At 46.9% G+C, this 15,552-nt stretch overlaps 1 protein-coding gene across 1 annotated transcript in view; it reads right to left on the bottom strand.

Annotated features, from left to right (window-relative positions):
• The window catches only part of pik3r3b (phosphoinositide-3-kinase, regulatory subunit 3b (gamma)), a 139,974-nt gene extending 124,744 nt beyond the window's left edge, over positions 1–15,230 (bottom strand). The window contains exons 1-2 of the mRNA XM_062395773.1: positions 14,561–15,230; positions 13,140–14,223 (exon numbers count right to left, since the gene is read on the bottom strand). Coding sequence (XP_062251757.1) covers positions 13,140–13,491 — 352 coding nt within the window. The 5' untranslated portion in view covers positions 13,492–14,223; positions 14,561–15,230. The remainder of the gene's footprint in view (positions 1–13,139; positions 14,224–14,560) is intronic.
• Between the last annotated feature and the right edge of the window lie 322 nt (positions 15,231–15,552).

Consider the following 15,552-nt stretch of genomic DNA (forward strand, 5'->3'; position numbering starts at 1 on the left):
ATCTGTGATGAGTCTTCATCTAAATAACTAACTGTGGACCATGATACTGAGGATGAACTGGTTGTATTCAGTTCTCTACTGGTTTGATCTGAAAGACAAGCGACCGGTTCAGAGGAAGAGTCCTTTAGTGATTGACAGATTAGTGATGAAGAGCGAGTGAGAAGATGAAACCCGTTGTTTACCCTGAGCCGAGCTGGTTTCATCTCTGTGTGGCCCAGAACACACCAGACTGGGAACCACTGAAGTTACTGGTGTACATAGAGTCCCATCAGGGGACAAGGCTCCCGGGGGGGAGCGTCACCATGATGAAGGTTATTTGCTTTGTGTAGCTCACCACACGGGTTGTACCTGTACTCACACAGACACACACACACACACACACACACTCAGTCATCAAATATTCATCTACACTGAGCGCCGCCGATGGGCAGATGAGGGGATGAGAGAGAGAGAGAGAGAGAGAAAGAGAGAGGACTAAATGACTTTGAGACAAGAAGAAAGGGAAGGACGGAGAGCAGGAACCGACCCAGTGAGGGGGCGTGCACGTGCGTTGAGGGCGTGTCAGAGGGCGTGTCAGAGGGCGTGTCAGAGGGCGTGTCAGAGGTGGCGTGGTGAGTTCAGGGGCAGTTCAGCTCGACCCCGGGGGGGCAGCGGCTGAGCCTTTAAAGTCCGTTAATAGAGAAAAAGATGAGATCAGAACAAAGTCCGTGGAGACGCAGAGAAGAGAGAAGAGGAATCACTACTGACCGGATGGTAAACATGTCTCTGATCTGTGAGAGCTTCCATTAAAAAAACATGACCGCGTCTCCACAGAATGTGACTTTTCATCTATAATTATATCTGTGCCCCCCCCCCCCCCCCACGCTGCAGATCTACAGATGTGCTCCTTCCTTTCAGGAGCTGTTCCAGCCTCTTCACGCTGATCCAAACCCTTCCTCTCACATGTTTGATTCAGATGCTGGAGGATGATGAAGACGAGGGGACAGGAAGCAGCAGATTAGAGCCGAACAAAGACGATAAACACAGGTTGGATCTGTGATCTCAGGATCCAGGGGCAGAAGATGAACGTTCCAGAAAAGAGAGGAAACCTTCCCTCACTTCATTTCTTACTCATCTCTTCAGGAGCTTCTGCACAAATCGTCCAGTTGTTCAGTTTGTAAACAATTTTTTTTTTTTATCAAAGGTCCAAATTGTATTTTCTGGTGTGAATATCTCTGAGATGAAGGGATACTCAACACCTCACCACTAGACAGAGTTATTATAAATGTCCCACTTGTTTGGGTTCATGCTTCTGGAGAGAGTTCATATTAATCAGTCAGGTGCTCTGTGAGGAGCGTGTTAACACCACGTCACATATTTGCTGATTAATGCAATAATTAGCAGAATTAATGAGCTTGTTAGAACAACTGGTGAATGGATGATGGAGGACGTGTGAGGACATCAGTCAGCAAACAGCTGAGAGTCATTCAACTTCCATAAAGACGTTGTGTGTCGCTGCAGTGTGACAGAGGAAATAATGACACACACACACACACACAGACACACACACACACACACACACACACCTGGCGCCGGTTGAGCATGACCGGGAAACGGCAACGCAAGGAGTTCCAAAGGCCGACGGGAAAAAGTGTTTCCACTCAAATCACAGACGAGGCAGGAACGAGGAACAATGGACGAGGAGGAGGAGGAGGAGGATGAGGAGGAGGAAGAGGAGGAGGAAGAGGAGGAAGAGGAGGAAGAGGAGGAGGAGAGAAAGAAAAGCAAAACGCTGACATTTCAAATGAAATATACAGAAAAACACGTTCTGCCACAAAGCATCAGCTGTGTTTATGTTTGGGTTTCACACACAAACACACACACAGACACACACACACAGACACACACACACTGACACACACACACACACACACAGACACACACACACACACACACACCACACACATTCGACTGACGCTGCACAACTGCCACAGTGAGACTCTCACGCCTGCAGCCTCTACATGTTTCTAGTCAAAACACACAAAACACTGATTATTAAAAAGCTGAGTGAACATGAATAAAGGTCAACGTTCTGTATTTGCACATAAATATAGCAAATTTAAATAGGTCCAAATACAGGGAACTAATTATTATTAAATTCATTTGATTAATTTACACATTAATTTCACAATCCATAGATTCGTTGTTCAGGTGATGAAGCTCTGACGTCTTCAGATGTTTTGTCCAAACCTCATAATTCTAAGGAGCATTTTTCTTTGAGAAGCTGAAAGCAACAATTGTTCAGAAGTTTTGGTTGAATTTCTATTTTATAAGAAACAAATATTGATATTGTTAAATAGTTTCCTTTCTATTGACTGATTCATGAAGTGTTAGCTGCAGTTTTGTAGAAAATGTGACCATGATTAATAAAACATTTAATATGGTGACTGACAGTCAGAGCTCAGACCTCCACTGCAGTCTCCTTATGAAGCCACATTTAATTTACTCCATCTGCACCAGAGACAGTGCAGAGATAATCAGATGCATGAGGCATGTGTGTGTGTGTGTGTGTGTGTGTGTGTGTGTGTGTGTCTGTGTGTGTGTCTGTGTGTGTCTGTGTGTGTGCGTCATGCTCTTTGAGGTCCAGTTCCCCGTAGTGAACATGTGGCTGCAGCCGGCGAGGGATCACAAGTCGGCCCAGATGATTAAAATGATATTAAAATCACACAATCAGCATAATGTGGCAGCGAGAATCTAATTCCCCCCCCCCCCCCCCCCCCGGTCACACACCACTGCTGCAGGTTGGGGTGGACGACACAGATCTGCCCCGGGACACTTGTTTGTCTCTTTAGACATCAAACAAAGATGCTCTCCTCCCGGGTCTATAGACACACAGACACACACAGACACACACAGACACACACACATAGACGAACACACGGGACGACCTGCTGGACACACCTGAAAGGCTCTGATGTCACATTGGACGGGAGATGAATGTTTGGACGATGATATGAACTGAGGCCTGAGGTTTGTCTGTTTTCCAGGAGCTGCTCCTCCCTCCTCCCTCCTCACCTCCCTCCCTCTCTCTCTCTCTCCCTCCCTCCCTCTCTCTCTCGCTCCCTCCTTCTCTCCCTCCCTCCTTCTCCCCCTCCCTCGCTCCTCTGAGAAGATGAAACCCGACAGGAAGAGGGGAACTGCTCCGTGTGGTCCGAACAGGACCGACACACTGACCTTCACCTCCTCACAGAGCATCTCCTCTTTCCTCTCCTGCTGTCAAACACTGAAGGAAACTGAGGATTGAGGATTTCTTGCAGTAGATCCTGCGTCGGTGTGTTGCTGCTGATTCTGGATCAGAGACGTGTCAGAGGCTGAGATCAACATCCAATCCAAGATAAAACTCACAACAGTTACACAATCTGTTGACCTGTCAGAGTAAAGTGAGTCCAAGAGTTACAGCAACTGTCACTGGACACATTCGTTTCATAAGGGAATTTATCAATGATCTGTGTGTGTGTGTGTGTGTGTGCGTGTGTGTGTGTGTGTGTGTGTGTGTGTGTCTGTGTGTGCGTGTGTGTGTCTGTGTGTGCGTGTGTGCGTGTGCGTGTGTGTGTGTGTGTGTTTGTGTGTCTGTGTGTGTGTCTGTGTGTGTGTGGGTGTGTGTGTGTGTGTCGGATCTAGCCTCTGTCCCTACACACCCTTGGCTTAACAGTCTCTTTTCACCTCAAAATCTCTCCAGATGGCAACACATAATCCCAAATGGCTTCTGTGGCGAACACACTAACACACACAGACACACACAGTCATCTCTCTCTGTACCAGTGAGGCCAGGCATCATTACACAATGCTCCTTTCATCCTCAAACACTAAAACAATGGTTCATCTGAGAACAGAGGTTTGGTTGATGAGTGTGTGTGTGTGTGTGTGTGTGTGTGTGTGTGTGTGTGTGTGTGTGTGTGTGTGTGTGTGTGTGTGTGTGTGTGTGTGTGTGTGTCTGTGTGTGTCAGATCTGATCCCCTCTAAATCTGCAGCTGTGTTATATTTTACAGCCCAATTCATCACTTCCACACTTGAACCCTTCTGTTGGAGCTGATCTCACAGAGTGAAGTGACCGACCAACATCACCATCTGACGTCAGCCACCAAGGTCGTCAGCTGATGATACTTTGAAAGTGAAGCTGTATTAATTTAATAAATCATCTTAAAGCTTAAATAAACGTCGAGTGAACATCCTGATGAATTCACACATTTGAGGCCCAAAGTCTCCACAAACCTTTTCTCTCATGTTCCTTAAAGCTGCAGATGAATCCACGAATCAAGAGAAACAGAAAACAGAGGAAAACACTTGATTTAACTTTGCACTTGCAGGTAATTAAAGTTCTCCGGTTCATTCCAGAGTCGCTGAAAGGTTGAAAACACAATGAAGATTAAATGGAAAGGACGAATAACAAATAAACAAGAGCTGCTCTCATCTGCAGGTTCAGTTTTATGAAGACATTACGTGTTAACTGTGTTGTAATAGCCTTTATAAAGTGCTCGTTAATACCAGCTGCACAGACGCAGTGCATTAAAACCCTGGAACGCATTAACGCCGCCCAGATTAAAACACGAGCCACTGCTGCTGGAAGGGACGCGGTCACAGGACTTGTAGCCGAGTCCATCAGGAGACTCCAGAGGTTGTAAACCCAGCGAGCAGGAGAGCAGTAAAGAGCCAGGAGGGTTTATAGGCGTCCATAAACAGGAGGAGAGCGGTGGCGTGCGAGAGGGAGCGAGCGGGCCTCGGCCGGGCGGAGCCGTTTCCCTCGGCCCTTCTTCTCCCTCATGGACATAAAACCCGGTGCCGAGTCGCTGCACACGCATCGGGGGGGCAGGATTTACCGGTTTATCGTCCAGCTGCAGGGAGACGCCGCCGCAGAGCAGCACGCCACATTCCTGCTCTTCACCTCATGACGTCACCCGGGGGGGGGGGGGTTTAACCACTCAGCTACACACACACACTGTGGGTATTTAGACTCAACACATTTACATTTGAAGACTTATTGTCCAACAACACAATCTTATTTCTGACAATAAGGAGAAAGATCTTCAAAGTATTTTTTTGACCTTTAAAGAAAAAAACAGCTTCATTTAAATTTGATTAAATCAAGGACGGACGAGGGAACGACCCTCAAGAGGAAAATAAAATAAAATAAACACTTCTAACATTATGGTTTCCTAACATGTTTCATTTTGAGCCGTTTCCACAGTAAAGTAAACGCGGCCTGTTTGTGTTTAGTGCGTTTCTATTGTTCTTTTACTGCGGCCGAGTAAATCCTCCCAGCCCTGCAGGAGAAGTGATTCCAAGGCCAATTAGGCAGCCAGTAAAATAAAAGCTTTATTGACAACATCTCTCTGCGTCCCGATTGGCTGAGCCTGCAGCCGCTCGCCCCGCTCGGTGACCTCTCCCTCGCAGTCGCACTCCCAGGACGCCGCGCTGCAGTTTAACAGAGCGTCCAGGGGGGGCACCGCCGCGCAGCAGCACAGCCTCCGGATCCTCGGCTCCTGTTTTATTCATCATGGTTTGCCGTGTTTATCTGAATCCCCCTCTCCTCTCGCTGAACGACTCGGCCGCTTCACCCTATTTGTCAATTTAACACAGGCACCGCGTGGACCTCCATAATTGACTTTCAAAACAGAGACAATAAATCTCACCTCCACCGCAAAGGATATCACTTGAGAGATTAAAGACATTAGGATTCAGCAGGAGGGAGGAGACGAACTGGATCCAGAGCAGCACAAACAGGAAGAACACAAGAAGACAGGAAAATAAGAGCACGATTTAAATACCGAGCTGAAGGAAAGCTTTTATTTTGTATTTCCCATGATGCATTGCAGGATTTGCATGGATTTCCTTTACACGAGCTCGATTCACGTTGCTTTCCGTTAAAATAAAAAAAAGAATTGAGGAGCAGAAAAGCCGTTGAGCAGCTGGAGGAACTTTGAAGAATCTTGTTTGATGAACAAACGTCTCCAAACCCATTAGTGGTAAAACTTTAGAAAGAATAAATCGGTATGTCGACATTCCGGTTCGATGCTGATACTCTGTGATTTTACTCTGACATTCAAATATCAACAAACCAATAAATCAGTCGAATCAATCATCAGCTTTCTGAAATGCTCATTAAAATCTCTCTGTTTATCGATTGAAGTCACTTTTGGCAGCGAACAACATCGTGTTGAACATGAAATGTGATTTTATTTCATTTATTAACGTAACGGACGACAAATATAAAGTCTCCTCAAAGTAAAACATTCAGAGAAGAACGTAAAACAGTCAAATGTAACAATTTATAATCTTATCATCTGTTGGAATACAAAAATCCTGTGTATTTGTAACCAAATTGGATTTTTGGTTATTTGCAAGTAAAGAATTAATCAAATTACAATAAATGAATCATAAATTATACAAAACTACATCCACAAACTCAATCAGGGTTTCCCCCACAATGCACCTGGTCACACATCAGAGTCCATTTGACGAGCACTTTATCAGAGCAGCTCTCAGTGCATCAGCAGAACCGGATGAATGCCTCTGCACCGCCAGCCTCACGACACAAAGTGGTTCTACTTCATTTGTTTCACTAATACATGCATGGGGGGGGGGGGGGGGGGCGTGTTTATAATAAATGAGTAGAAATACTTCATAAATCTAAATATTGAGTTAAAGGTCAGACGTGTGAGTTGTTTGTCAGAGGCAGTGAATCATTTCTGTCGCAGCACAAGAATATCTCAGACGTGTAGAAACAAATAAATAGAAAGATATGTTTATAGATCATCTGTCTCGGTTTAACGAGGTTTCCTCACGTGAATGTTTTACAAGATAAACTCGAGGAGTCTTCACTTCTCTCATCGAATTATTCTTCCCCTCGTTTTATTTGTGTATCTCCTGTTCAACACAGTTTCATTACCACCGCATCTCTTAATGCACAGAGCAAATCGCTGAGTCAGCAGAGACGCTCGTTATGATGCTGCTGCGCACCGGGGGGGGGGGGGGTGACGCACTGCACCTCGCTCACTGCAGTGCTGGGTTTACAGCTGGAAGTGTGTGTGTGTGTGTGTGTGTGTGAGTGTGTGTGTGTGTGTGAGTGTGAACAGCTTTATTTTACGTGTATAAACAGAAAAAACATGTTTATGATGAAAAAGAATCATCTTGTTTTAACATTATTGTCGGGACGAGTCCCAGTTGAAACTGATCTGGAGCCAGAAGTGGAGTCAGGAGAACCATCAGAAGAAAGAGAAGTATGTGAGGATGGAAACAGAAGAAAGACGTTCCACCGCAAACTGCACACGTCCACATGTCGGACAGATTCCAGAGTCAAACACACACTCAGAAAAAACAACGACACAAACATGTGGGACGACAACTCGTCTCCTCCAGCTTCACTGCGTCGGGAAGCAACACAAACACACACTCACAGAACGAGACACACACATGTTTGTTCATCTCACGGCATCGAGTCTGTTCGGCTCATGAAGGAAATGAAACAGATTCTAACTTCAGTTTGATTTTTAGAACATCTCCGGATTCCTCCTGTTTTATTATCTAAGAAAATAAAGTAAAATATAGAATCTTCCCAAAATGTATTAAAATATCAAAATGTTATAAATTATGAGATAAATTATGTAAGATTAAAGTATGTATAGACCAAAGATTTTATTTAATAAAATATTTTCTTATTTTACATTTACAATAATGTCAGGACAGTAAAACTAAAATGTGTTTATCTGCAGGTTTTTAAACCTCAATACGTTAAGTTTTTATTTATCAATACATTGTTCAAAGAGTTTTATTATTTAGAAACTTTTAGATATTTTTAGTGTATGATTGATGTTTTGGTATCAAAGCTCAACACATTGTTCATTTAATTCAATGTTTCACTGATCAGATGGACGTGAGATCAAACTGAAGATTTGAAAATGAACAGAGGAGGGGAAGTTCTCCACCTCTTGTTTCTTCATCTTTACTATGAGACCTAAAGAAAACATCTTCAGAACAACACACACACACACACACACACACACACACACACACTAAACAAAGAGCTACAGGTCGAGCTACAAATTATATCGTTCAGTCCGAGGAGCTGAGGCTGTGATCATCGATCCCCTGAACTCCTCGCACCACAGACACACACAGACACACACAGACACACACACACGCACTTGAGTGAACAAAAGACACACACTTCCAAAGTAGTCATTACACACTCTCTCTCTCTCTCTCTTGTTGTATTTGATCTCCAGGTCATTATCCGGTGCAGCAGCGTCTCTTCACATCGATCGGCTGCTGGAGACTCAGCGACTCAGGACTGCAGCTCGTCTGCTGCTTTGATACGAGTGTGTGTGGTGACATTTTTATAGAGCAACAGGGGCGGAGCCTGTAGAGCAGCAGGAGGCGGGACATGACAAGAGCTACAGAGCGACGGGGCCTCATCTGCAGATAAAAGCCTTTGTCTGCTCTATCACAGCGGAGCAGAGCGCCGGGTGCGATTAGCCTGTGAGCTTCGGAGTGAACTCTGATTACCTCAGCCGCTCTGTAGGTAGAGTTAGAGTTCCACGAGCAGCACATCAGAGGTTCATCAGCTCTGTGTCATTATTAAAGCTGCACAGCATTCGCAGCCTCCAGGTGTCAGACAGTGTTACACATTGATTAGAGCCCTGAGCCCTGTTAGAGCTATTAACCACCCCACCTGATTGAATCAGCCTGAAGAAGAGGAGAGGCTGCAGAGGAAGAGGAAGAGACGACGAGGAGATAGAAAGAAAGAACAAAGGAACCACGAGTTATTTCAAACTCTTCTAACTTCATAAAACTCTGAAGGAGGAAGTGAAGACGTTGATCAGAGCAGCTGCAGCAGGAAACAGGTTTAATGAGAGACCGACCCAGGTGAGTGAATGGGCCCAGAACCAGAACCATGAACCCACAGGATGGGATCCGGCCTCCTGCTGCACTGTCTCAGCACGGTGTGGTGAAGTGGTGGAGCTTCCAGGCGATGCTGCAGCTGAGGTGTTGTCTTTGTATCGAGCAAGATGAACAGTGAGGTTTCCACCTTCACCTTTATGAGCCGTTTAGAAAACCTGGATACACCTGCTAACAGTGGAGTCAAATTGGTATTTCATTTATTCCCCCCCCACATGCACGTTCTAAAAAACGACTAAACCACTAGTGTGACTGGTTCATTCACTTCTCACTGCTACAGATCCAGGAACCTTTGGTCCGACCCTGACGTTAAACAAGTCTCTGCTCCTTCACCGACTCTGTGATTTATATCTGAGTTTATTTTCATCGACCAGTTTCCTGATCAATCCGGCTCAAGTAGAGCCGCTCTGCAGTAAAACAGAGCAGGGCGTTCCAGAGTGTCAGGCGTGATGGAGGCAGCAGATGAGTTAGTTTCCCTCTGCCCACAGGCCTCGCTGCTCTCCTCCTCCTCCTCCTCCTCCTCCTCCTCCTCCTCCTCCTCCTCCTCCTCCTCCTCCTAAGACACTACTGATTGGTGACTGCAGGAATGTGGCATGTCAGGCCGCCAGTGCAGCAGCCAATCAATTATTCAGGACAAACACAGTGTTGTGCGCCTGCAGGATGCTGGAGAGATGGATTAGATGGATGGATGGGGAGAGGAGGAGAGGAGGAGTGGAGGAGAGGAAGAGAGGAGGAGAGGAACGAGGGAGGGAGGGACGAGTGGCTCAGCTATTACTATAACTAAAAGCATGGGCACGGCGCAGGGACAGATGAAAATGAGAGAGATGTTTACCGAGTGGTGGATGTTATTTATATAAGACTCAACCCGCTGCCATAAAGCAGACGCACAATTAAAGAGAGCGGAGAGGCGGCGGAGGAAGGAGAGAACATCGCTCTGCCTCTGACCTATTTAGCAAATGAAGAGCCGTGAAGGCAGCAGATCGAAACCACTGTGCAGCTGCCAGGCCTCAGACACAGAGAACACACAACACCACCCTGTAACACAACACATCAGAGTCTGTCACACAAGCTCTTTAAGTGGGGAAGAGGCTTTCACAACACTTTTTACATTTCAGGTTAATTTCTGTTTGTGCTCTGCCTCAAATGAATCATAAAATAAACAGGATGGACATGCACTGAGGGTTTGAGGTGGAATCAGAACACAGATTGTAGAGCAGCTCAGGTACAGAGGGCAGAGCGGCAGGAGTCGCCAGCGAGCCACAGAAACTCTGAACGATTTTGAGAAGTGCAGCGTCAAAGAGAAATACGGCCATTGATCGGCTGCTCGGCGAGTTCCTGCAGCCGCTCGTGAATCACAGGAGGACGCAGCTCCATCGTAAACACACCTGGAGATTCATGTGGACAGAGGGCTTCCTTCTAAGAGGATACATCTGGTTTATCTTTGGAGTGTTGATGATGGTTTCCATCAGTTCTGCTCTGAGATCAGTTGACCAGTTAGTTTGTTGAAAGTTCTGCTTCCTGAGGCTGAGGCTGCTCCATGTGAGCAGGTTCTCCTCTCGTCTCAGTCAACTGACTCGACCTCGACTCGTTTATTCTGACGTCTGAATAGGTGTGAACAGGTTTTCATGTTGTTCATCTCCCGACTGTTTCTGGAGGATTCTATGTGTGTTTTTGTTTTGATCACGTTAAATGTCTTCCAACCCGGGAGATGTGAGTTACACAAGACGATTTCTGTTCCTTTGTTCATTAATTTCAGATTCACATATCGACCTGTTTTGTTCTGCAGGTGTGTGAGATGATGTGAATCCTGATTTTCTATTGTTTATTTAATGCTGCAGTTTGGTCATAAAACAAAACCCTGTTATATTGAAATATTGTTGTATTGAATGTTTTTTAATGCATCACAGACACTCGTCACTTTTGAGCATCACGTGATTGATGGAACTTTTAATGAATTAAACACATTCAACACATTGAAATAATGTGAAGAGAGGACATCCAGTTAACTGGGAGCTAAAGGGAGGAGCTGCTGGGAGCTGCTGGTTTCACACTGGGCTGGTTTGTTGAAGGCGTTTGGACCGGAGCTGGATGATCAGTGTTATCAGACACATCTGCAGCCTGCAGGCAGGAAATGAGCTTCATCAATATCGATGGCTCTGTATCTGTGGATTGTGTGCACCAGGTAAAAGTACATAAAGGCTTTACATGTTTACCTGTGAGATATTTCACTGCTGTGAGCGTCTAAATGCAAAATTCCAAAAACCTACATTTTCCCAAAATACTCCGAAGTAATGGAGCCTGGTTCAAAATGCTTTTTACACCTCGAGCTCGGTTCCTCCTCTTTCTACTTTCACTTTAAATTAATCATAGAAAAGATTCAGGCTGCACACTAACGTTCAGCCTGAATCTCTGACTGGAATAGAAGATAAACATCTGAGGAATAGATATGAGCTGGGACTCAGTTCAGGTGCAGAGAGGAGACATGTCTGAATGATTCTGAGAACTGCAGCGTCAATGAGGAGCTTCTCACTGATCGGCTGCTTCCTGAGCTCATGGATTTCAGAATGGACGAAGCAGCCTCACCGTCCAAACACACACCACGACTCCAGACTGTGATGAAGAAGCAGGAGGTGTTTACTGAAGGAGTCGTGAGTTTCTAACAGTTCCACCTTACGTCAGGCTGAATCCGCACTTCTTCATTCATAGCTTCCTCTGTACACCAGCACACGTATGAACAATGTTAAAGGTCATGTATGTTTTCAGGTGAGAATTGTTTCTGCCGTGCAGCTCAAACACTGGTCCGGACGGAGATGTTAGTGAACGCAGCTTCAGTATTTGTTTTACTGTCAATTAGCAGAATTATGCAAAAACAAAATGAAACTCTGAGGAAAAGGAGTCGGGAGAGAATTCATCTAAAGATCAATGAGAGATCAAAACACTATCTGTGATTTCTCAGAGAACAGTTTAAGGACCTTGATGAAATTATTTGTATTATTAATCAAAGTGTCTAAATGTGTGGATTTAAGAGATGCAGTCGTTTTGGGGAATTTCAAGTTTTCCCCACTTTCTCAGATTCATAAAAATAAACTGATAAAACAGAGAATTGTTGTATTTAGTGTTTTCTGAAGTTTCAACGGGATCAACAACACAAATCATCCAGGAACTGAGCAGAGCTGAGAGAATCACCTACTGTTGGGTGAGGAGCCATTTTGTCAGAGTCTATAAAACCAGTGCATTAGAGCAGTGGCTCCCGAGCCCGGGGCCGGGCCCTCAGAGGGACCAGAGACCTCGAGAGAGGATCAGGATGTGACTCCCAGGAATCAAATACAATGTAAAGCAATTACAAATAACATGTTTTAGCCATAAACAATACTCATTTAAATATAATAACTTCCTTTGGTTGCTTTAACTTAGTCCAAGTTAACGTGGGTCACAAGTCTCGAGTTATAAAACTGCTGCTGGAGTTTGTTTGTTTAAACTGTAGAAACATGTTCCAGCCTCACTGACTCTACTGACTCGTATCAGAACACCGACTGATTTCCTTTCTCACAGTGAACTCAACACAACACAACACAAAGAGCAACTGGGGCTCAGGCACCTGGAGCCGACACACAAGACTCATTCACACAATCACAGCAGCAGATAAAACCTGACGAGCTTCTGAGCTGACGACAGAAAGAGTCCAGATTAAAATCATCTGAACCAGTCGGAGATAACAGGGGCTCATGTTGGAAACAGCAGGAGGGGCCCCCAACCCCCCCCCTCCCTCCTGAATACACAAAGTTTTATGCTACATTCACATTAATACGATTAAGTTGTTAAAGTACAAGTCACAACTAAAAGTCGGGGGTTTTAGCTCCGTATCAGAAATAATCTCCGCCCACACTAACCCACCTGAAAACACAGGTCACATGACCATTTACCCACTCTGGTCATGTGGTGTAAACAGGAAGTAGATTGTCTGCTCTGCGATGGAGGAAGAGCGATGTACCCTCACCGCATTCACCGCTGGTAGTCGAGTCATGTGACTGATGAGAACCAATCAAAACCAGACCAGCAAAGTTCTTTTGAGGTGAACGTAGCAGGTGTAAGTGAAACCGTGTCGGTGTGATCGCAGCCTTCGTGTCGCTGCAGCAGTTTGAGATAAACAAAACAAGAGACCAAACCGCCATGATGCTTTCCATCCTTTAGGGGGCAGCACTCACCTGAAGCAGCGGCTGCTCCTGGCGGTTGAGGGCCCGCGGCGGTCTGTGGCCCTCCAGGGGTCGCTGGCACGGCCCTGGGCCAGGACTTAGCCACAGGAAGTCCGACTCTCATCACGCCGACGTACTCCACAAAGGTCCCCGGGAAGTCGCCCTGCTCCTTGGTCCTCTCGTTGGTGCCGTGCAGCCAGCCCTTGGGGCTCCGCTCCCCCCCCTCCTGGTACTCCGGCCCCGCCGCCGCCATCAGCGAGGCCTTGGGGACGGTGAGCAGGTCGCCCGTCTGGAGGTTGATGTCATCGCCACGCTCCCGCTTGTACTCGAAGATGGCCCGGTACTGGAAAGAGTCGGATGCCATGCTGACAGGATTTCATTGGGTTTTGACGCTGCCTGAGAATTTCGTTCCGGATCGAAACGTCTTGAAAAAAAACACCAAACGGAAAATCTGTCGGTAAAAAATCCCTGAGGTGAAACTCGACCGAAACCTGTGAACCTGGGAACCTGTGGTTCCGCCTGAGAAGTGCTGCGTCGTGCTGACGAGGACCAACACAGTGGAAACGATAAAGATCTGATCCCTGAGGTGGAACTCGACACCTTCCTCCTTCTGCAGCCTCGTGAGGGCGCAGGTTCAACTCCCCTCGTCCCGGAGTGGTCCGACCGGAGCCGAGCTGTGGTCCGGTGTCTGCTTCAGTCCTGATCCGTTAACCCTCCTTCAGTTTGTGTTAAATCCAGCGTGTGACGCCCGGCCGCCACAGACTGAGGCCCGCAGGGTGAATCAAACCAACGCAGACGCCTGACCAGCCTCCACAAAGTGTGTGTGATGCATGGAGGGGAGAGGAAGGGGTCGGGGGGGTCGGGGGGAGGCTGGACGGTCTGGACGCTCTGGACGCTCTGGATCCTGGAGGGTGGCACGAGGCTGCAGGACGCCTCTGCAGGATGTTGGGGTATGAATGAGACGGAGCTGCACACACACACCTGAGGGGATCCACTGCAGTGCAGAGTCTGGCTTCTCATTCAGAGCGTCCCGGAGTGCCCCCCCCTCAATGGAGCTGCTGCTGCGCCCCGCCTCCTCGTCTCAGCTCCTGCAAAACTTGAATTAAAGTTGGAATATTAACATCACACACTTCTCTACAAGGGTTACAGTGAGAACACGGAGCTGAGAGTCTGTGCTACACAACGGAGATAGAAACACACACATGGACATTAGAGAATCAGAGGATTTACAGAATCAAGAGGTTGAGATGAGGAGAGAAGCTGCTGCTCTGTGTCTGCTGCTCTGTGTCTGCTGCTCTGAGTCTGGAGCTGAGACCAGACACGAGCAGCGTGACGAGGCGAATCTGAAGTTCAGCCAGACAGCGTGCATCAACTCGCCCTGCGTCAGTCTGTCTGTGTCTGTGTCTGTCTGTGTCTGTGTCTGTCTAACTCACCGCTGCAGCTGCACCGACCCGCTCGTCTCCTGCCCCGGCGCCTCGGTGCCAAAGCGTCCGCTCCCACACGACCCGAACCCCGCAGAGCGAGTCCAGACATCCGCGGAGCCGCGTCAGGATGAGATGGATGGATGGCGTGGCCGGTCCCGCAGACAGGAGGCTGCTCGGTGCTGTGGAGAGAGAGAGCCGCGCTGGTGTCAGCAGACCCCTCCTCCTCCTCCTACTCCTCTTCTTCCTCCTCTTCCTCCTGTCTGCAAATTATGCCAGCGGCGGAGACGCGTGTGACGCACAGACTCACACTCAGACTCACACTCAGACTCACACTCAGACTCACACTGAGACTCAGACGCTTCTTTATGTCCTGCAGCTTCTGTCTCTTGGTTCTTGTTCTGATCTCAGTCGGTGTCACTGAGGAGGAGCAGCTGCGGAGGAGCTGATGAATTGTGTAACAACTCTGTGACCTGGAGGAGAAGCACAGACACGAGGAGGTGGTCACACGATTCAGAGAGGATGGAGAGGAGGTGCTGGAGGAGGTGAAGAGATGGTGGTAGAGATGGAGGTGGTGGAGTTGGTGAGGTGGTGGAGGTCGAGGTGGTGCTCATGGAGCGGTAGTGGATGTGGTGCAGCTCTGTTGTTGTGTGACGTGCTCTGATGACGTAGCAGCAGACAGCGGCAGACTGCTGCGTCATCAGGTGGAGCTGCAGAGCGCATTTAAGGACAGAATGTTCCAGGAGGAGGAGGAGGAGGAGGAGGAGTACATATTCACGTACATCTTTCTTTATGAAAAGGAATTAAATAAAAAAAAAAACTCATTCACAAACAGGTTTAAATACACGTTGTATTCTAAACAACACAATGTGATTCATGACTTAAAAAATAAAAAATTAAATACGTTTTATTTAAAAAATTATTTTGAATAGGTGGAGATCGATATAAAAGTGATATCTTCTGGCAGCTAAACCTCTTCTCTACTATATTAACACTATCCAAGT

This window comes from Platichthys flesus, chromosome 9, assembly GCF_949316205.1.
Source record: "Platichthys flesus chromosome 9, fPlaFle2.1, whole genome shotgun sequence".
Taxonomy (NCBI): Eukaryota; Metazoa; Chordata; class Actinopteri; order Pleuronectiformes; family Pleuronectidae; genus Platichthys; species Platichthys flesus.